The 22,521-nt window shown below is 47.3% G+C and overlaps 1 protein-coding gene across 1 annotated transcript; it reads left to right on the top strand.

The window, feature by feature from the left end:
- Positions 1-18,756: 18,756 nt before the first annotated feature.
- On the top strand, positions 18,757-22,484 carry LOC117000865 (zonadhesin-like). The gene is made up of 7 exons (XM_033068915.1): positions 18,757-18,779; positions 18,852-18,887; positions 19,232-19,344; positions 20,821-21,068; positions 21,338-21,515; positions 22,055-22,163; positions 22,481-22,484. Exons 1-7 carry the CDS (start codon positions 18,757-18,759, stop codon positions 22,482-22,484), a joined length of 711 nt encoding a protein of 236 aa, XP_032924806.1.
- The last annotated feature ends 37 nt before the right edge of the window (positions 22,485-22,521 follow it).

The raw sequence follows: 22,521 nt of genomic DNA, 5'->3' as shown, positions 1-22,521 counted from the left end.
AAATGTATTTTGTAATGTCTCCCTAAATGGTCTCTTTAGGCACTGTGATGCAACCCTGGCACACAGCTGCAAGCAAACAACATTCCCGTAAAATGACCCTGCCTTTCTCACTTGCTTTGCCTTGCTGATAGGAGAGAAAGGACATGGGGGCGTTTTTTGTCCCTTGGTGTTCTTTGAGCAAACACAAAGACTATGTTAAATACATGCACAGACCAGACAGGGAGAATGATCTGTGAGTTTTACACTGACTTGGCTAAATTCCTTTTGTACATATAAATATATATTTTAGTATGTGAATAAAAACACTGAAGGTACCCATGAAGATTTCAGTTGTTGTTTTAGTTCATGAATGCTAATACTTGAAGACATTGCTTCAGCTCTTCAGAGATACTCGACTTGTTTTTAATTATATCACGGTATGTTATTTCAGGAGAGTCGGAGATTAGCTTTGAATGCTTTCACTTTCTAATTCTCCTTCCATGTAAACAGCCTGACTTACCAGAAAGCCAAAAATAAATACCTGAGATTCATCCAGGCCTCTCAAAGATTATCATGATCAGATCCTATTAAAATCTGAATTTCTATCCTAACAGGATAGAAATAGAGGGATTGGAAGTACATCATGTTTAGTCTGGGAAGAGTCCTGTACCTTTGGTATATGTGACTTCAAAAGCATCTCAGGTGCCAGTGAATCCAAAGTTGATCCCTTGATTTTTCCACAACTTTTTATCTTTATTTTTCACATTAGGTGCTCACCAGATGATGGCCATACTCCAAACTGCACTGATGATGAAAAACACATGATCCAAAGCAATGCATACTGTGGTCTGATCACAGATCCAAATGGTCCATTCCAGAAGTGCCACTCAGTAGTTGATCCACAGAGTTATTTTGAAGATTGCCAGTATGATCTGTGTGAACTTCACCTGGACAATGCAGCCCTCTGTGAAAGCCTACAGGCTTATGCAGACGCATGCCAAAGTGCAGGAGTCCAGCTGGCACCGTGGAGAAATGCAACCTTTTGCCGTATGTATCAAAGATTGCTAGAAATTACCACTTGTCAGGGGGGTTTAATGAGGATTTCCTTACAACCCTGTTTTGAATTCATGTAACACTGAAAATCTTGACTGATCATGCTAAAGTTTTCAGGGTTGTATGTAGTTCCTCACTTTTATTCCTTTGGGAAGATGCTAGTAAAAATAGTTCAGCTGCTTTAAATGAAGGGGAAAAATCCATCGAATCCATCTTAAAATAGAATTGGAGGCCTTTCCTTTGAATTCCACTCTGCAAAGAGAGCAAGATGAAGGAGGAACTCTTCTGGCAAGCTGAGCAGGAGATCTGGGATAAAGAGAGGAGAGTGCTGTAGACAGCATCAGTGGCACAGACTGCCATATGTGTAAGAGAGTAGGGACCATTCTTGTGAGCTGCCCATTCTTCCCAAATGGATGTGGAGGAAGGCATCAGAGTGTCCCCTGCAGGTGTAGTCATTCATGGTTTCGGAGGGGACAGGCATTAAAGACCAGGACTGAAGTCAAAAGTAATTGGAGATTGTAACAATGGAGATTGTAATAATTCTACTGAGGAAACACTGAGAGAGTAGGGAAGACATGGGATAGAGAGAAGCACGCAGAGGCACAAAAGAAAAGGTGTCAAGTATCGTAGTAATAGATAGATGTCTGTGCTAGGCATATTCAGGAATAATGGTTTTTCTTGTTTCATTAGTGGTAAAGTGTAACAAAAGAATATTTCTTGAGTATTCCGGCATATATTGTAAGTGAAAAACATATCCAAATTATTTTTAGAGGATCGTTTTAATACATCTTTAATGTCTGAAATGCCTGAACAGATCTGATCCCACTAGAACCAATAAAAGGAACAAGAAATAGTAATTCAGTGAGCCATATACCTTATGGGCTGAATGAGATGGGGAGACTAAAAAGTTAATCTGAAAATATTGGAATTACTGAAATGACCTAATTTCTTTTCTGACTTTTGTATCTCATTTAAATTCAGTCTCCATCTGAAGCATTTTCCAGGCTCAGGACATTACTGAGGCTTTATCTCCTAGAGTGAGCTGTATTCTTTCTGCTGAAGGAGCCTCCAGGATCTCTCCACCTTGCCTTGTTCCTATTTCTATTAATGAACATGAATATATTTTTATCCTCTGCCAACCTCACCCACTTATTTCCTGTAGATCACTTGGGTCAAATTAAGTGGGAGGATGGGCAGAGAAATGTACAAGATTATTGTAGTATCTCTTTCTCTTTAGAAAAGTAGGCTAAAGATAGAGTGAGAAAATACTAGAAATTAGAAATTATAAATTAGAAATTAGTCATTAGAAATTATCTCCCATCACATAAACGCCTGGAAGTTGAAAAAAGATTGCTCAGGAAGCTTCAACTCTCAGACCTTGTCATCAGAAGATGAGAGTGTTTAAAACATCTAATTACAAAGGATAGTTATATGTTATGCATGTAACAAGAAATAAAATAGAGCACATCTATATCCCGATTATTTAACAATTAAGTAACAGAACTATAGACTAAATAGAGTACAGCTAGGAACAATAGCTACCATGACATTGATATACTCTGCCCAATGCAAGAATTCAAGAAATCATCTTCGTGTTCTAGGAAAGGCCCTCTCTGAGTGAAAGTTTAGACAGCCAAACCTCAAAAGAAATTCCAGTGTGGTAAGACAAAAAGGCATGCATGAAAATGCTGCTAATTCCAAGATGTTCACAGACATTACAAACATTTTAAAACAAATCAGAATATGATATTAAATGAACCCAAATACCTGAGTCAATAAAAAATATTAACACATACATTTATTTTTCTTTCACAGCATTGGACTGTCCAGCCAACACTCACTATGAGTCCTGTGCTGCAGCTTGCCCTGCCACCTGTGTTAACCCAACAGCTCCCTACAACTGCAGCCTGCCATGCGTGGAGGGCTGTGTGTGCGACAGCGGGTACCTGCTCTACAATGACCGCTGCGTGCCCAGCCAGCAGTGCGGCTGCTGGCACAATGGGCAGCACTATCCCGTGGGCTCCGAGTTCTGGACGGACAACAGCTGCTCCTCCAAGTGCACGTGTCCCGCACGGGGAAGCAAAGTCCAGTGCTTCAATGCCTCCTGCCCTGCAGGCCAGTACTGCGGGGTGCAGAACGGGAAACCTGAGTGCCTTGAAAACTCCTACGGCATCTGCCACGTCCACGGGGACCCCCACTACCTAAGCTTTGACAAAGTGAGGCACAACTTCATGGGCAACTGCACCTACACCCTGGCCAAAGTGTGCTCCAACACCACCTCCCTGCCCTACTTCAACGTGGAGGCCAAGAACGAGCACCGTGGCAACACCCGAGTGTCCTACGTGCGCGAAGTCGTGGTTGAGGTGTACGGACAGCGCTTCGTCATGGTCAAGAAGCAGACGAGCCACGTGCTGGTAGGCAGTGGGGCTGGCTCCAGTGGGGTGCGGCTGAAAGGCAGAGCTGGCTGCAGCTGGCAGGGCCTGGCAGATGCTGGGTGTGGGTTGGTTCTCCTGAAGGCACTGGGTCCCTTTGTTTTCCAATTTTGGAGGGGCTGGAGGAGGAGGAGGCAAACGGGGACGTTGGACCGTGCTGAGTACAGTGCAGAACACTGCACACAGCTCTGTGAGCCCCAGGGGTGCTGGGGTGTGAGGAAATCCCAGGCAGCTGTTTGCCATGCCTGGCCTGGCCGCTGATTTCCATGGGCAGGAGCAGCCAGGGAGGCCAGGGACAGGCCCGGGGCCCACTGTGGCTGTGTGCCCTAGGTGAACAACGTGCGGCAGACATTGCCGGTGAGCGCAGCAGGAGGGGCCGTCACGGTGAGCAAGAGCGGTCGCTACATCGTCCTGGAGACAGACTTCAACCTCAGAGTGTCCTACGACGCTGACCACTCGGTGGAGGTGAAGGTGCCCACCACCTACTTCAACCTGACCTGCGGCATGTGTGGCAACTTCAACAACCGCAAAGACGATGAATACATGATGCCCAACGGGCAGCAAGCTGCAGACTCCAATGAGCTGGGACAGAGCTGGCAGGTGCCAGACAGTGACCCCTCCTGCGGTGTCCCTGTCCCCTCTCCGCCCTGCAGTGCAGAAGAGGAGCAGCTCTACCGGTCTGACCAGTTCTGTGGCATACTGACCACCAGGCCTAGCTCTTTTGAGAGCTGCCATGGCGTGATCAACCCCCAGGACTACTTTGACACCTGCTTGTATGACCTGTGTGCCCTGAATGGTGGCCAGCAGTTCCTGTGTGCTGCTCTGGAGGCCTATGCTGACGCGTGCCAGGCAGCTGGTGTGACTCTTCTTCCCTGGAGAAATGCCACCTTCTGCCGTAAGTGCCTGTCTTGCCATTGCCAACAAGGGAAAAATGAAATACTACCTCTGCTCTGAACCTGCTCTGACCAAAGCTAGACATTCGTATTTCCCTTCTTACTAGGCTATCTGTGATTGCTGGTCTTGCTGATCCTAATTTTCCCCTTCCCATTGCAGCCCTGCTGTGTCCGCCCAACAGCTACTATGACCCCTGCATGACCGGCTGTCCTGCCACCTGTGTGGACCAACAAGCCCCTCAGAACTGCTCCAAGCCTTGTGTGGAGGGCTGTGCATGTAGCTCTGGCTTCCTCCTGAGCGGAGACACCTGTGTGCCTGAGGCCAACTGTGGCTGCCTCTTTGAGGGCAACTACTATACTGTGAGTGAAAACCCTGCCCTGGTTTGCACCCCTGCCAGACCCCTCCTCTGCCTGTACTTTCCTGCCTCATACGCTGAGGTTTGGTGTTTCCCTGCCTGCAGGAAGGCGAATCCTTCGTCAATGAGAACTGCACTCGCCAGTGCCGATGTGAAGCCAAAGGCCAGATGGTTTGCTCTGCCTTGTCCTGTGGTGAGGACGAGGTCTGCAAGATCCAGGATGGCCAGAGGGGCTGTTACCCAGCCAGCACTGCCATCTGCCACATCTACGGTGACCCGCACTACAGCACCTTTGATGGGAAGCTCCACCACTTCCAGGGCTCCTGCAACTACACAGTGGTGACGGGCTGTGACAACTCCTCCGTTGGCTTCAGTGTCACCACCCGCAACAAACATCGCGGCAGCCAGAGCTGGACTGCTCTGGACTCTGTGGCACTGTCCCTCCAAGGCCTGCACATTGTTCTGCGCCAGCACAAGGCAGTCTACGTAAGCCTCTCATTTTTACACCCGGGAACAACAGGCACACTACACACCCTTGAAATAGCCCTCTGCCCCCAGGGAGAGCTTGCTATATCCCGAGCCTGCTGCATGCTCACAGAAGAGCCTGACGGGGCTCTGAATGGCCATAGGTGGCTGCTCATGCAGACACAGATTCTTGATTCCTTTCCTGAGCTTTCAGTGTGCCGCTGTACAATTGCTGCTGCCCTCGTAGGCCTGGGCAGGGTTTCTCATGCCAGCAGTGCCTCTGGCTCACTGGCACTGGCACCACTCTGAGGAGGAACCCCAGTGAACCTCTTGGTCGAGGGCACCTCTTTATGCTTCTGTCTCCCTCTGTCCCCTTCTCCAGGTCAACAGTGCTCTGGTCTCCCTGCCTGCTTCTCCTGCTCCCGGTGTGAGCATTTCCCTGAGCGGCTCCTACGTGCGAGTTTCTACCAATCTGGGCCTGCAGCTGCAGTTCAATGGGGACCATGAGCTCCTAGTGAAGGTGTCTGCAAAATACAAGGGCAAACTCTGTGGGCTGTGTGGCACGTACACTGGGAGCCAGCAGGACGACTTCATGCGACCCGATGGCGTGGTTGTACCTGACTTCAACGACTTTGGAGACAGCTGGAGGGTGCCAGATGATGAGTGGCCGTGAGTCCTTGTTCCATCATGCACATGAAGGACAGAAGGGAGTGTGGCAGAGGGGAGCTGTGAGGGACATAAGGAGGGAGGGCTGGTGATGGCAAGCATGGGGCAGGAGAAATGAGGAAGCTTCCTGACCCCAGGGAGAGTGAGCTGAGTATGGGCACGATGCTTTTGGTAAGCTCTTTGGATTGCAACTGGTGCTAGCGTTTGCTTCTGTCCACCTGAAACCAGGGAGGACAATGGTATCTGTGGGCCTTGTTTTCCTCGCTCTCTACTGACAGCCATGGGTGCTTGTCTTAGGGAGGGATCTGGACTGCAGAAGCCGAGGTTATGGCTCAGGAGGAGGTCAGGAGATGCTGGTTAAGCTGCTGTCAACAGGCTGCAGGGAACTCAGGGCTGTCTGTCTGCTTTGTAGGTGTGATCCAACCATCAGCCCGCCTACATCCTGCTCCCCTGTTGAAGAGGAGGCAGCTAACAAGCAGTGTTCAATCCTCACACACCTCGGGGGCCCGTTCCAGCCATGCCATGCAGTTCTGCCACCTGAGACATACTTTGAGAGCTGTGTCTATGACCAGTGTGCCACGAATGGCAGCACGGAGCAGCTCTGCAATGACCTGGGGGCCTATGCTGCAGCCTGTGCTGAGGCAGGAGTTGCTCTGGGAGACTGGAGTGCTGGCACTGGCTGTGGTAAGTCTTCTGTTGACCTCCTTTGATTTCTTTGAATCTCAGAGAGGAGGCCTGGGACACATCCTCTGATCATATGATTGCTTTTAAAAATCCATGAAAAAGACTTGGGGCCTTATTTTGTTTAAAGGCTAGGGAGAGCCAGTTCTTCATTCCGCCAGTTTCATTAGCCCGTGATGCAGCCACTGGATGGTGCACAAAGGTAACTCTGAGAGACAAAGAGCTTCCCTTTTCGTCTCACTCCCATACCTGCCAACCCTCCCTGACAGCAGGAGCTCCATGTGTCTTAACATCCACCGGAGTGATTCACATACCTAGCTGTAACTACTCTTCCAGCTCCTGAGAGGAACCTAAACTCAGTCACTGTGATCAAACTAACAATCAGATGAGCTTTCCTAAGAGCTCCAAGAGCTAAAAAGACCCACACATCCCCGATTTTAAACACAGGCTGTTCTACTTGCTTCAGTGAAGAACTTCTTACTTTATTCTGCTTAAGAGTAAGTGAAAATTCCTGTATGTTGGTGTGTAAATAGTGTTCACCCTAATGTTAAAGCACATTGTATTTCTTTGTCTTTTTCACTAACAGAAACTACACCTGAACCACCAACACCTACACCAGTGACAGGTAATTTTAGCCAATTACATATACTACCCAACGGGTGTTAGGACAGTTACATTTTTATTAGCAGTACTGCCTCATTGCTTCAGTTGATTTCTATGGGTATTTGTCTGCAACTTTGCTTTATGCCATGCGTATCTACCTCTTCTGTTTCAGTTCTTCCACGTGTAATCTACAAAATTAGGGTGACAGTGCAGAGGGAGGACACAATAAGATGGGCTTTTGGGATGTGGCTCTATGTTAATGACAACATCTTCCTTTTTCCTGTCTCCAGAAGCTACTTGCACTATTCATGGCGATCCCCACTACAACACCTTTGACAAGCAGCGTCATGACTTCATGGGCAACTGCACCTACACCCTCTCCAAGCTGTGTGACAGCAACAGCTCCCTGCCCTACTTCAATGTGGAAGCAGCCAATGAGAACAGGAAAGGCAACACCCGCGTGTCCTATGTCCAGTATGTGGATATTGATGTCTATGGCTACAGGATTAACCTTGGTCAAAAAAGAGCTGTTAAGGTATGGTTGGAGCCCACTGTTTATCATTCATAACTCATAGCATGAATGAAGATATTGCTGTAGAGTGACTACAAATTTCCAGCATCCTTACAATAATTTTTAGAGGGCAATAAGATGTGTAGGAGCAGGAGTAATGTGGAGTTCTTAAACACAGGAATTTCAAAACTGAAAGCATGGGCTAAAATTCTGTGCTGTGTGGTTGAAAGGTGGGCTAAGACCTGGCACTCCAGATGAGGTTGGTAGGCTAGGCTACCTTTCTAACCTGCTCCCCATGCTCTAATTTGGTATGTAACAGGGAGCAAAGAGGCTCTGAATTTGCTGAGTTCAGGCTGGTGGTCATTTCCCAATCCTGTGGTTGCCTCTGTGGTAGTTTAGCAGCAATGCTGAACACTTCTCCCTGATTCCTACCTATTCCACTTCACGCTTAACTTCACGTAACACCTGGCCTTTGCCATAAAGCAGGGCCAGGTGGCAATCCTGGAGTGACAATATGACGACTCTCCTTACACTGACTGTACACTTGGCCAGCTATTACATCCTGGGACTTCTTTCTGCATCTTTTCCATAAAGGACCAAGACAGTAGAAATGGTTAGGCCAAATGCCCAGCATATCAACAGGTCACCTTGCTTCATTATTACCCTTCTTAGAAGAAAATATAACAGCGATTTAAAAGAGGCAAAGGGTTGAAGGTATGCTGAAACCTTTCCCCTCTGATGGTACAGACATAGAAAACTGATATGTCCTCATTTGTCCAACAACCTCTCTCTGACACCTTTCCTATGAATTTACTGGTTCTACTATAAAAAAGAATAGGTCTGTAGGCAGTTGCTGCAGAAAGACTGTGTTAAGACTTGGGCTTATGCCAACTGTGTCTGAATCACCAAGACCTGACTTGTAAGCTATGTTGTAGCAACACTGTTGTGGCCTCAAGCCCTAGATTATGTGTCCATATACACATATACACACATATACTAGCCCAGAGTAAGTTCTTACTGCTCAGTGTGTCGATATAGGCGTCTAACAGGGTCACCATTAGAAATGCTTCTTGTTACGTGCTCACCATACTTGTCCTTCTCTGTGCCTGCAGGTCAATGGAGTCAGCCAGGTGGTCCCTGTGACCTTGGTCCCAGATGTCAGTATTTACCTCAGCGGGCAGTATGTTGTGGTTACTACTGTCTTTGGGCTGAAAGTCAAGTTTGATGGAAATCACCGAGCAGAAATCACTCTTCCCAGTACCTATATGTCTAAAGTCTGTGGAATATGTGGAAATTACAATGGGCAAAAAGCAGATGACTTTCTCAACCCAGATGGAGAGATGGAAGCAAACTCAACCAGCCTTGGCAACAGCTGGCAGGTTTACAATGACTCCAGGTAGGACACTTGCCAGGATGTCACGTCTTACCTATTGGCTATGCAATGACCAGTGCTTTATGCAACTCTTCTCTGGAGGCCAAAAATGTCTGACGTGGGATAAAATCTATCCTTGTCATTGTATTTACTTTATGCATCCGGGTAAAGTTTCCCAGAAAATTTAACTGTGCTTAAGAAGAGAAAATTTCTTGGACTCTTAGAACCGTTTTGGCTGGAAAAGACCTTTAACATTGAGTCCAACAGTTAACCCAGCACTGCTCTATCCACCAACAAACTCTGACCCCAATTGCCATACCTAGGAATCTTCTCAATTCCTCCAGGAATGGTGACTCCACCACTTTCCTGGAGAGCCTATTCCAATGCTCAGCAACCCATTTGGAGGAGAAATTTTTCCTACTACCTAATCTAAACCTCCCCTGGTGCAACTTGAGGCCACTTCCTCTCATCCTGTCACCTGGAAAAGAGTCTGTCTCCCATCTCACTACAACCTCCTTTCAGGGAGCTGCAGAGAGTGAGGAGGTGTCTCCTGAGCCTTTGCCTCGCAAGGGCTAACAACCTCAATTCCTGCAGCCACTCCTCTTAAGACTTGTGCTCCAGACCCTTCAGCAGCTCCATTGCCCTTCTCTGGATACAGCCCAGCACCTCAAAGTCTTTCTGGTAGTGAGAGGCCCAAAACTGAACATACGAATCAAGGTGTGGCCTCAACAGTGCCAAGGACAGGGGCGTGATTCCTTCTTCCCTCTTCAAATCTTACTCCACATATGCTTTGTGGCCAAAGGGAGTCAACTGAGGCAGGGAGTGGGGAAATGTTTTTTGTTCCCTCACATCGTGATGATTCCTCAGGAAAAACTCAGGCTTCTGCTGGGCTCTGGCAGCCAGTATCATCCCTGTAGCCTCACCATGGGGAAGGTCTTTGTCCCCATAGCTCAGGGCTGGATCCTGGCAGGTGCTGGGCACTGCACATGTGGCACAAATATCTTCACATCACCTGCCCCTGGAGGGACCCCTAGGCCCTAGCTTTAGGGTTACTTACACATTCAGGTTTTCAGGAACAGCAGCCAATTTAATCAGAAATTAAATGTAAATTAAATGTATTTTGTAATGTCTCCCTAAATGGTCTCTTTAGGCACTGTGGTGCAACCCTGGCACACAGCTGCAAGGAAACAACATTCCCATAAAAGAGACCCTGCCTTTCTCAATTGCTTTGCCTTGCTGATAGGAGAGAAAGGACATGGGGGCGTTTTTTGTCCCTTGGTGTTCTTTGAGCAAACACAAAGACTATGTTAAATACATGCACAGACCAGACAGGGAGAATGATCTGTGAGTTTTACACTGACTTGGCTACATTCCTTTTGTACATTTAAATGTACATTTTAGTATGTGAATAAAAACACTGAAGGTGCCCATGAAGATTTCAGTTGTTGTTTTAGTTCATGAATGCTAATACTTGAAGATGTTGCTTCAACTCTTCTGAGATACTTGACTTGTTTTTAATTATATCACGGTATGTTATTTCAGGAGAGTAGGAGTTTAGCTTTGAATGCTTTCACTTTCTAATTCTCCTTCCATGTAAACAGCCTGACTTACCAGAAAGCCAAAAATAAATACCTGAGTTTCACCCAAGCCTCTCAAATATTATCAGGTTCAGATCCTATAGAGGAGTTGTAAAAACATCATGTTTATTTTGTGAAGAGTCCTGTACTTTTGGTATATGTGACTTCAAAAGCATCTCAGGTGCCAGTGAATCCAAAGTTGACCCCTTGGTTTTTCCACAACTTTTTTTCTTATTTTTCACATTAGGTGCTCACCAGATGATGGCCATACTCCAAACTGCACTGATGATGAAAAACACATGATCCAAAGCAATGCATACTGTGGTCTGATCACAGATCCAAATGGTCCATTCCAGAAGTGCCACTCAGTAGTTGATCCACAGAGTTATTTTGAAGATTGCCAGTATGATCTCTGTGAACTTCACCTGGACAATACAGCCCTCTGTGAAAGCCTACAGGCTTATGCAGACGCGTGCCAAAGTGCAGGAGTCCAGCTGGCACCGTGGAGAAATGCAACCTTTTGCCGTATGTATCAAAGATTACTAGAAATTACCACTTGTCAGCGGGGTTTAATGAGGATTTCCTTACAACCCTGTTTTGAATTCATGTAACGCTGACAATCTTGACTGATCATGCTAAAGATTTCAGGGTTGTATGTAGTTCCTCACTTTTATTCCTTTGGGAAGATGCTAGTAAAAATAGTTCAGCTACTTTAAATGAAGGGGAAAAATCCATCTAATGCATTTTAAAATAAAATTGGAGGCCTTTCCTTTGAATTCCTCTCTGCAAAGAGAGCAAGATGAAGGAGGAACTCTTCTGGCAAGCTGAGCAGGAGATCTGGGTTAAAGAGAGGAGAGTGCTGTAGACACCATCAGTGGCACAGACTGCCATATGTGTAAGAGAGTAGGGACCATTCTTGTGAGCTGCCCATTCTTCCCAAATGGATGTGGAGGAAGGCATCAGAGTGTCTCCTGCAGGTGTAGTCAGTCATGGTTTCAGAGGGGACAGGCATTAAAGACCAGGACAGAAGTCAAAAGTAATTGGAGATTGTAACAATGGAGATTGTAATAATTCTACAGAGAGAGTAGGGAAGACATGGATGAGACAGAAACACGCAGAGGCACAAGACAGAAGGTGTCATATATTGAAGAAATAGATAGACGTCTGTGCTAAGGAGTGAGTAGGAATAATGTTTTTTTCTTGTTTGATTATGGGTAAAGAACATTTCTCAAGAATTCAGGCATGTGTTGTAAGGGAAAAATATCCATATTATTTTTAGAAGATAATTTAAATACAAATTTAATGTCTGAAATGCCTGAACAGATCTGTTCCCACTAGAAACAATAAAAGGAACAAGAAATAGTAATTCAGTGACCCATGTGCCTTCTGGGCTGAATGAGATGGGGAGACTAAAAAGTTACTCTGAAAATATTGGAATTACTGAAATGACCTAATTTCTTTTCGGACTTCTGTATCTTATTTAAATTCAGTCTCCATCTAAAGCATTTTCCAGGCTCGGGACATTACTGAGGCTTTATCTCCTAGAGTGAGCTGTCTCTGCATCTCTTCTTTCTGCTGAAAGAGCTTCCAGGATCTCTCCACCTTGCCTTGTTCCTATTTCCTTTAATGAGCCTGAAGATATTTTTGTCCTCTGCCAACCTCAACCACGTATTTCCTGTAGATCACCAGGGTCAAATTAAGTGGGAGGATGGGCAGAGAAATGTACAAGATTATTGTAGTTTCTCCTTAGAAAAGCAGACTAAAGATAGAGTGAGAAAATACTAGAAATTAGAAATTAGAAATTAATTAGAAATTAGAAATTAGTCATTAGAAATTGTCTCCCATCACATAAATGTCGGGAACCTGAAAAAAGATTGCTCAGGAAACTTCAGTTCTCAGACCTTCTCATCAGAATATGACAGTGTTTAAAACAACTAATTACGAAGGATAATTATATGTCATGCATGTAACAAGAAATAGAGTAGACCACATCTATATCCTGATTATATAACAAGCCTTAAAGACCTCTGTGAAGTGAGGAAGCAGGAATTAAGACATTATATCATGTTTGCAATTAAGTAACAGAACTATAGACTAAATAGAGTACAGCTAGAAAAAATAGCTACCATGACATTGATATACTCTGTCCAATGCAAGAATTCAAGGAAACATCTTGGTGTCCTAGGAAATGCTCTCTCTGAGTGAAAGTTTAGACAGCCAAACCTCAAAAGAAATTCCAGTGTGGTAAGACAAAAGGCATGCATGAAAATGCTGCTAATTCCAAGATGTTCACAGACATTCCAAACATTTTAAAACAAATCAGAATATGACATTAAAGAAACCCAAATACCTGAGTCAATAAAAAATATTAACACATACCTTTATCTTTTCTTTCACAGCATTGGATTGTCCAGCCAACACTCACTATGAGTCCTGTGCTGCAGCTTGCCCTGCCACCTGTGTTGACCCAATGGCTCCTGTTACCTGCAGCCTGCCGTGCGTGGAGGGCTGTGTGTGCGACAGCGGGTACCTGCTCTACAATGACCGCTGCGTGCCCAGCCAGCAGTGCGGCTGCTGGCACAATGGGCAGCACTACCCCGTGGGCTCCGAGTTCTGGACGGACAACAGCTGCTCCTCCAAGTGCACGTGTCCCGCACGGGGAAGCAAAGTCCAGTGCTTCAATGCCTCCTGCCCTGCAGGCCAGTACTGCGGGGTGCAGAACGGGAAACCTGAGTGCCTCGAACACTCCTACGGCATCTGCCACGTCCACAATGACCCTCACTACAAAACCTTTGACAAAGTGACACACAGCTTCATGGGCAACTGCGCCTACACCCTGGCCAAAGTGTGCTCCAACACCACCTCCCTGCCCCACTTCAACGTGGAGGCCAAGAATGAGCACCGTGGCAACACCCGAGTGTCCTACGTGCGCGAAGTCGTGGTTGAGGTGTACGGACAGCGCTTCGTCATGGTCAAGAAGCAGACGAGCCACGTGCTGGTAGGCAGTGGGACTGGCTCCAGTGGGGTGCGGCTGAAAGGCAGGGCTGGCTGCAGCTGGCAGGGCCTGGCAGATGCTGGGTGTGGGTTGGTTCTCCTGAAGGCACTGGGTCCCTTTGTTTTCCAATTTTGGAGGGGCTGGAGGAGGAGGAGGCAAACGGGGACGTTGGACCGTGCTGAGTACAGTGCAGAACACTGCACACAGCTCTGTGAGCCCCAGGGGTGTTGGGTTGTGAGGACATCCCGGGCAGCTGTTTGCCATGCCTGGCCTGGCCACTGCTTTCCCTGGGCAGGAGCAGCCAGGGAGGCCGGGGACAGGCCCGGGGCCCACTGTGGCTGTGTGCCCTAGGTGAACAACGTGCGGCAGACATTGCCGGTGAGCGCAGCAGGAGGGGCCGTCACGGTGAGCAAGAGCGGTCGCTACATCGTCCTGGAGACAGACTTCAACCTCAGAGTGTCCTACGACGCTGACCACTCGGTGGAGGTGAAGGTGCCCACCACCTACTTCAACCTGACCTGCGGCATGTGTGGCAACTTCAACAACCGCAAAGACGATGAATACATGATGCCCAACGGGCAGCAAGCTGCAGACTCCAATGAGCTGGGACAGAGCTGGCAGGTGCCAGACAGTGACCCCTCCTGCGGTGTCCCTGTCCCCTCTCCGCCCTGCAGTGCAGAAGAGGAGCAGCTCTACCGGTCTGACCAGTTCTGTGGCATACTGACCACCAGGCCTAGCTCTTTTGAGAGTTGCCATGGCGTGATCAACCCCCAGGACTACTTTGACACCTGCGTGTATGACCTGTGTGCCCTGAATGGTGGCCAGCAGTTCCTGTGTGCTGCTCTGGAGGCCTATGCTGACGCGTGCCAGGCAGCTGGTGTGACTCTTCTTCCCTGGAGAAATGCCACCTTCTGCCGTAAGTGCCTGTCTTGCCATTGCCAGCAAGGGAAAAATGGGCCACAACCTCTGCTCTGAACCTGCTCTGGCCAAAGCTAGACATTGGTATTTCCCTTTTCACCAGGCTGTCCGTGATTGCTGGTCTTGCTGATCCTAATTTTCCCCTTCCCATTGCAGCCCTGCCGTGTCCGCCCAACAGCTACTATGACCCCTGCATGACCGGCTGTCCTGCCACCTGTGTGGACCAACAAGCCCCTCAGAACTGCTCCAAGCCTTGTGTGGAGGGCTGTGCATGTAGCTCTGGCTTCCTCCTGAGCGGAGACACCTGTGTGCCTGAGGCCAACTGTGGCTGCCTCTTTGAGGGCAACTACTATACTGTGAGTGAAAACCCTGCCCTGGTTTGCACCCCTGCCAGGCCCCTCCTCTGCCTGTACTTTCCTGCCTCATACGCTGAGGTTTGGTGTTTCCCTGCCTGCAGGAAGGCGAATCCTTCGTCAATGAGAACTGCACTCGCCAGTGCCGATGTGAAGCCAAAGGTCAGATGGTTTGCTCTGCCTTGTCCTGTGGTGAGGACGAGGTCTGCAAGATCCAGGATGGCCAGAGGGGCTGTTACCCAGCCAGCACTGCCATCTGCCACATCTACGGTGACCCACACTACAGCACCTTTGATGGGAAGCTCCACCACTTCCAGGGCTCCTGCAACTACACAGTGGTGACGGGCTGTGACAACTCCTCCGTTGGCTTCAGTGTCACCACCCGCAACAAACATCGCGGCAGCCAGAGCTGGACTGCTCTGGACTCTGTGGCACTGTCCCTCCAAGGCCTGCACATTGTTCTGCGCCAGCACAAGGCAGTCTACGTAAGCCTCTCATTTTTACACCCAGGAACAACAGGCACACTGCACACCCTTGAAATAGCCCTCTGCCCCCAGGGAGAGCTTGCTATATCCCGAGCCTGCTGCATGCTCACAGAAGAGCCTGACGGGGCTCTGAATGGCCATAGGTGGCTACTCATGCAGACACAGATTCTTGGTTCCTTTCCTGAGCTTTCAGTGTGCCGCTGTACAATTGCTGCTGCCCTCGTAGGCCTGGGCAGGGTTTCTCATGCCAGCAGTGCCTCTGGCTCACTGGCACTGGCACCACTCTGAGGAGGAACCCCAGTGAACCTCTTGGTCGAGGGCACCTCTTTATGCTTCTGTCTCCCTCTGTCCCCTTCTCCAGGTCAACGGTGCTCTGGTCTCCCTGCCTGCTTCTCCTGCTCCCGGTGTGAGCATTTCCCTGAGCGGCTCCTATGTGCGGGTTTCTACCAATCTGGGCCTGCAGCTGCAGTTCAATGGGGACCATGAGCTCCTAGTGAAGGTGTCTGAGAAATACAAGAGCAAACTCTGTGGGCTGTGTGGCACGTACACTGGGAGCCAGCAGGATGACTTCATGCGACCCGATGGCGTGGTTGTACCCGACTTCAACGACTTTGGAGACAGCTGGAGGGTGCCAGATGATGAGTGGCCGTGAGTCCTTGTTCCATCGTGCACATGAAGGACAGAAGGGAGTGTGGCAGAGGGGAGCTGTGAGGGACATAAGGAGGGAGGGCTGGTGATGGCAAGCATGGGGCAGGGGAGAAGAGGAAGCTTCCTGAGCCCCAGGGAGAGTGGGCTGAGTCTGGGCACGATGCTTTTGGTAAGCTCTTTGGATTGCAACTGGTGCTATCGTTTGCTTCCGTCCTCCTGAAACCAGGGAGGACAATGGTATCTGTGGGCCTTGTTTTCCTCGCTCTCTACTGACAGCCATGGGTGCTTGTCTTAGGGAGGGATCTGGACTGCAGAAGCCGAGGTTATGGCTCAGGAGGAGGTCAGGAAATGCTGGTCAGGCTGCTGTCAGCAGGCTGCAGGGAACTCAGGGCTGTCTGTCTGCTTTGTAGGTGTGACCCAACCATCAGCCCGCCTACATCCTGCTCCCCTGCTGAAGAGGAGGCAGCTAACAAGCAGTGTTCAATCCTCACACACCTCGGGGGCCCGTTCCAGCCATGCCATGCAGTTCTGCCACCCGAGACATACTTTGAGAGCTGTGTCTATGACCAGTGTGCCACGAATGGCAGCACAGAGCAGCTCTGCAATGACCTGGGGGCCTATGCTGCAGCCTGTTCTGAGGCAGGAGTTGCTCTGGGAGACTGGAGTGCTGGCACTGGCTGTGGTAAGTCTTCTGTTGACCTCCTTTGATTTCTTTGAAGCTCAGAGACAGGCATGAGGCAGTTCTGGGGGCAGTGCAAGAGGCAGGGGTTTCTCTACCTATCGCATTACTAGCCACCCATTCTGATGGTCCAACCAGCCCTTGCGTGAAAAGACTCTTCCGGACACGTGGAATCCCCATCCTGCACTTTGTTTGCAGTCATGTGGGGGTGTTTTGGAAGTGTGCAACCTCCCCATTTGGGAACAAATCTCCTTTATCAAACATGCCTTCTCCACTTCTGTTTCATTCTCTTCCATTCACTTGCTCTTACAACCTCACCGCCCTTGCCAGACAATACAACGCAACCTCCACATACAACAACACCACCATCACCTGGGACAAGTACAGCTACCGTTGTCTCCCATCTTTTTTTTGTGGTGGCTGTGCTGGGCACTTGCCCTTGACTGGCCACCCTTACCTGTGCACGGGCATGACCTGAATGTACATGGATGTACCTCAGCCCTGCTGGACATGAGGGAAAGGTGTCCCCACCCTCACTCCACAAACTCTGCTTTCTTTTCTGCACCATGTTCAGCTCCACCAACAGACTGTAATTTTGCCTGCGCATTCGAGAAGGATTTCTGTGAGTGGGCTCAGGAAGATTACAGCAGCATTGACTGGATAAGGAACAAAGGCTCAACACCCACGCCAAATACTGGCCCGTCCTCTGACCACACAACAGGAGGTAGGAACAAGACACAGGCAGAGGGGTGTCCCTGCAAAGAGGGCAACAAACTTCTAATAATGAACACAGGCCACTTCCAGCGGCCTTCCCCCAGAGCAGTTTTTCCAGTGTCCCCAAGGACCAGAGGATTCTGTTGGAAGGATTTCCAGCCCTGGCAATCAACTTTTGCTACCTCTAGGGCAGGCAAGGGCCTGCCATGCAGGGGAGAATGTAAAGCACAGCTTGATGACGTGTCAGTCTCTGGGCAAGGCAAATGGGTCTATGTCTCCATTAGGAGATCATGGCTTTTCCAGAAGCCAAAGATGAGGATTCTCCAAATATTCAGAGCCACATGAAGACTTTGACCATGGCTTGTAAGTGTTGCCATGTCCCAGGCCAAAGCATACATCTGCCATGGGCCTGAGAGCACATTTAGAGAGGCACTTGGTCCTGGGGTGGGTTGTGGCTTGTGAAGGAACAGTGTTTGCTCTCCCCTCCTTTGACCTGCCTGAAACTGCAGCCAGTGTGCTCCCAGGACTGTGCTTGGGTTGTCCCTGGCTGCTTTGGGTAGCTCTGATGCATCTGTGACAGTGTGGTTTGTGCTCTGTTTCAGATGGCTACTACATCTACCTGCAAGGGGGTGATGATGCTCTCCCCGGCTTTGTGGCTCACCTGGTCAGTCCGGTGTGCAGCTGGGAAGGACCACTCTGCTTCCGCTTCTGGTACCACATGTATGGAACTGCTCAAACAATGGCCCTGAAAGTGTACGTGAAGAAGGATGATGACCAAGTGCTGGTCTGGAAAGAATCTGGGAACCACAACGACACATGGCATTTGGGAGAGGTCTCGGTGAACACCACAGGAAACATGCAGGTAAGGGCCACAGGCTCTCACTGTCACCTCAGAGGAGCCGTGGTTTCTAATGACTCTTCACACGTGGAACTAATGCTGGCAACCATTCCTTCCCTTAGATTTTGCTGGAGGGAGAATGGGGTGAAGATGTGCGGAGCAACATAGCACTGGATGATTTCTCCATTGAAAAGGGATTCTGTGTACCAGGTACAAGGCTTGCCTTAGGGGAGGGCAGATTCAGATATGCCACTGACTGAGGTGGCAGACTGTGTTAGAGGCAAAAGCACAGTTGTCTTTGGGCACTGATGTATCCTGTGCCCAAGTCAACTCTCCTCTGGGAGGTTGGAGCACTGGCAATGCCTGCAGCCACTGCTTGAATTCATGTGTTACAAAGCCCACAGGCAAGACAATGACCACAGGTACAGAAGTGCCTTGCCTGCTGTTGTCACCCAGCTAAACTGGTGGCAGAGCACTTGAATGGGACAGCTCTGCCTGTGATGACACTCATCAATCCGTGTCCTGGGTATGCCTGGTCATGGTGTTGGGTACATCAGAAAGGTGAGGGAATCAGCTACCTGCATCAAAACTCCCCTGTTGGTGCACATCTCCTCTTACACTCTCTTGTGCTAGGTCCGTCAACACCGACACCCACAGTCCCCATGCCAGGTACCACAATGCAGCATGTACTCACCACCTCACCAATCAGACTCACACCGAGCTCAGCTACTGCCACCTCCCATCCCCTTCTGACTCTGCTTGTGGAAACTTTTAAATTTTGCTTCTTCCAAGGCCCATGACATGGGATAGAGTGTCCATAATGAAGGGGAATGTGTCTCCTCCTATCTCCCAGCTCTGCTTCTGGTGGTAGTGTTTTAGCAGAGACATCACAATGCCATCCCTGCCCTGGGTCTCTAGGGTCAGCATGTTGGCTTTTTCAGGAAGGCTGGATTAGCTGTTCACAGCAATGGCCCATGTTGACACGTACCACTTCTTCCTCTGTCTCCCCTTAGGTCCAACTCCTACTTCACCAGCTCCTACAACCTCACCACCCTTGCCAGACAATACAACGCAGCCTCCACATACAACAACACCACCATCACCTGGAACAAGTACAGGTACTGTTGTCTCCCATCTGTTTTTTGTGGTGGCTGTGCTGGGCACTTGCCCTTGGCTGACCACCCTTACCTGTGCACGGGCATGGCCTGAATGTACATGGATGTACCTCAGCCCTGCTGGACATGAGGGAAAGGTGTCCCCACCCTCACTCCACAACCTTTGCTTTCTTTTCTGCACCATGTTCAGCTCCACCAACAGACTGTAATTTTGCCTGCACATTCGAGAAGGATTTCTGTGGGTTTGTCCAGGAAGATTATAGCTTTTCCTTGCTAAACACACTTCTGGAACGTTTCTGCTCTTCTTGGAGTCTTTCTGACTTCCAACTCTATGCATCTTCCAATAGGTCTCTTTGCCACAGTGCTGATGTTTTTGTAGGAGTAGACCAGAGGTGATAGTTATCTCACATGCTCTTTATTGTCATGTCCATGTGTATTTAAATTACTCTTTTGTATGGTAAATTTTCACCTATTATGCTGGCTTTATTGTCTGTATATTTTAAATTTAATTTTATTTCCAAATTTTGGATTGTTTTTCAGATATAATCCAATTATATTTTCTTGGAAAATAGTTTATTATATAGTATATGTACTAAAATGTCTGTCTTGGTAAACTCTAATTGCTGGCTTCCTTCAATTTTAATCACTAATCTCTGTACGTATGTACTTATTAAGTTCAAGAGACTCCTGACTCACCTACTCAATTTAGATTTCTTCTGCTTTTCTTGGTAACTGTTAAAGTGTGTCTTTCTTTGTCAGGTGTTAAGATTGACATGTAGACACAATCCTAAGTGTAGCTATATTTTAATATGACATTGAAAAGCAAAGAATGTAAGAATCACCCTTACTTTTCGTTGTTTTTGGTAAACAGCATGAATCAACTTCAGGCTCAACTCTGATAAGAGGTGATGGGAAGTTTTTTCCCTCAGAATCAGAAGTTTTTATCAGCATTCAAAATCTTATGGAGGTCTCACACATAAATGCATACACAGTGTGCCTCTATTTGTACATATTAGCACTGGCTATTTAATTTTAATATTTTTTAAGTGTGTAAAGGCTATCTCATGAAAGCAATATTCAATTTCAGTTCTATAAATGGTGTGAGTACTGAGCCCCAGACAGCTGATAGTGCAGCAGTCTATTCTGGCTAACCAGTCCTGGGAAGTTTTTGAGTAAATTCTTCCTATTTACTGAGAAAGCCTTTCAGATCTGGACACTAAAAACTCACTGCTCCATTTCATTTAACAATGTCTTAATAATGCCTTTTACCCAACTTTCTTCATCAACCTCTGGCATAGATTTCTGATACACAAGAATAGATTCTTTGTGGGTCCAAAGACAGAAGACTGGGTTGGCCTTTGGAGTGCTATTGACTGATGTCATCACTGTTATTATATCTGAGCAACAAATACAACATAAACAAACTGGGAACCAAGCAGCTGCAAAAGTCTGGTGAAGACTCAGAGAGACTTTTTCTTTCTGAACAGATCGTGCTTCCTGCAGTGCCTCTGGGGACCCACATTACAACACTTTTGACCACAAAGTCCATAATTTCATGGGAAATTGCACCTACACCCTCTCCAAAGTGTGCACTGTCTCTGAGAGTCTTCCATACTTTGAAGTGTCCACAACAAATGAGCACAGAGGAGCCAACACCAAAGTCTCTTATGTGAAGTCAGTGCACGTGGAAGTCTATGACAATCGGATATCTCTGCTGAAAAACAAGAAAGTGAATGTAAGAAAATACCTACTTAAAAGACATATATAATTTTTAACTGACACACAGATAATTATTATCTCCGTAGAGTTTATAACAAAAATTTGTCTTTTTATTAATGATATCTAACTCTTTTAATGAAATCTCCAACAAACTTGCTCAGATATTCTTTAATCAGTTCCAGTTCCCTCGTGCACAAGATCCTATCTTTCAGCAATCTGTACTAGCTGGTGGTAGTTGTAAGAGTCCCAACAACCACACACTTACTTTTGCAACTTGCTGTACAGGTGAATGGTCACAGAAGGAACTTGCCTGTATTTATTGAAAAGAAGATCAGTATTCAAAGCAGTGGTGGATATGTTCTCTTGGAAACTGACTTTGGACTGTGGGTGAGATATGATGGAAATCATTATGCAGAAGTCTCTGTGCCCTCTAATTACAGCAGTCTGCTCTGTGGCCTCTGTGGTAAGTGGTAGCTGGTGATTACTTAATTTTTTTTTTTCTTATCATGTAGAAATTACAAAAGTAGTTTGTCTTGCAAGTTTCTGAATATTCTTTGGTTTGGATTATCTGGAGTTTTCTAGTTCAATTATCTCTTCATGAGTTTTTCACACTTTCAGTGCAGGAAATCTACCTAAGAATATAATGGTGCAAATAGCACTGTTTAATTTTTAGTCCAACATTCTCCATGTAGGATGCAAGAAAATGAGTAGGGCTTTTTTAGATAAGTTTTTTCTTGGATACCATGTAATCTAGTTACCTAGGAACTTAACAGACTTCCTGCTTCAAATGTGTACATAGGAACTTAACAGACTTCCTGCTTCAAATGTGTGAGCAGCAGCTCATGTCAGTAATCAGAACACAATTCTGCTCTTATTTTGCCCAGTACAGATTGATGTTACATATATATTCTCCTTATCTCAATTTATTTTACAGCCTGAAACCTAGTTTTTTCTACAGGTTAGAACTTCATGTATTCCATAAATCTCTTTTTACTCTCACAGGTAACTATAATGGTAATCCAAATGATGACAATATCAAGTCCAATGGTGACATTGCAAGTAATTCCACTGATCTTGGAGAAAGCTGGCAGGTGCCTGAGAATAATACCATGTATGTAAAATCATTTCATCATGTAGCATTTGCTGAGAAAACTCTTAAAATCAAACATCCATCTACTCACTGGCTTTTTCATCCAGTGCCATTCTACATCCTCCAGCTGCCCATTAGAAGCAGGGGGCTAGACTTTCACATAAACCAGTGGATGATAAGAGGGCTTGTTTCCTTTAAGTCTCCTTTTCCAATGAGACTTAAAACAGGAACTGTCTGTTGAGTATGAGGGGGGATGGTACATCACTCCAGTTCCCTGATTGGAAACCATAACTGTTTGGATTCCATAGCTCTTTTTATTTTTTTTTTTTTTTTTTCAGCTAAGAATAAGCCTTTGAATCACCCAGAAGGGATCAAAAAT

This window comes from Catharus ustulatus, chromosome 10, assembly GCF_009819885.2.
Source record: "Catharus ustulatus isolate bCatUst1 chromosome 10, bCatUst1.pri.v2, whole genome shotgun sequence".
NCBI lineage: Eukaryota > Metazoa > Chordata > Aves > Passeriformes > Turdidae > Catharus > Catharus ustulatus.
This window is presented reverse-complemented; position numbering and strand designations above follow the sequence as displayed.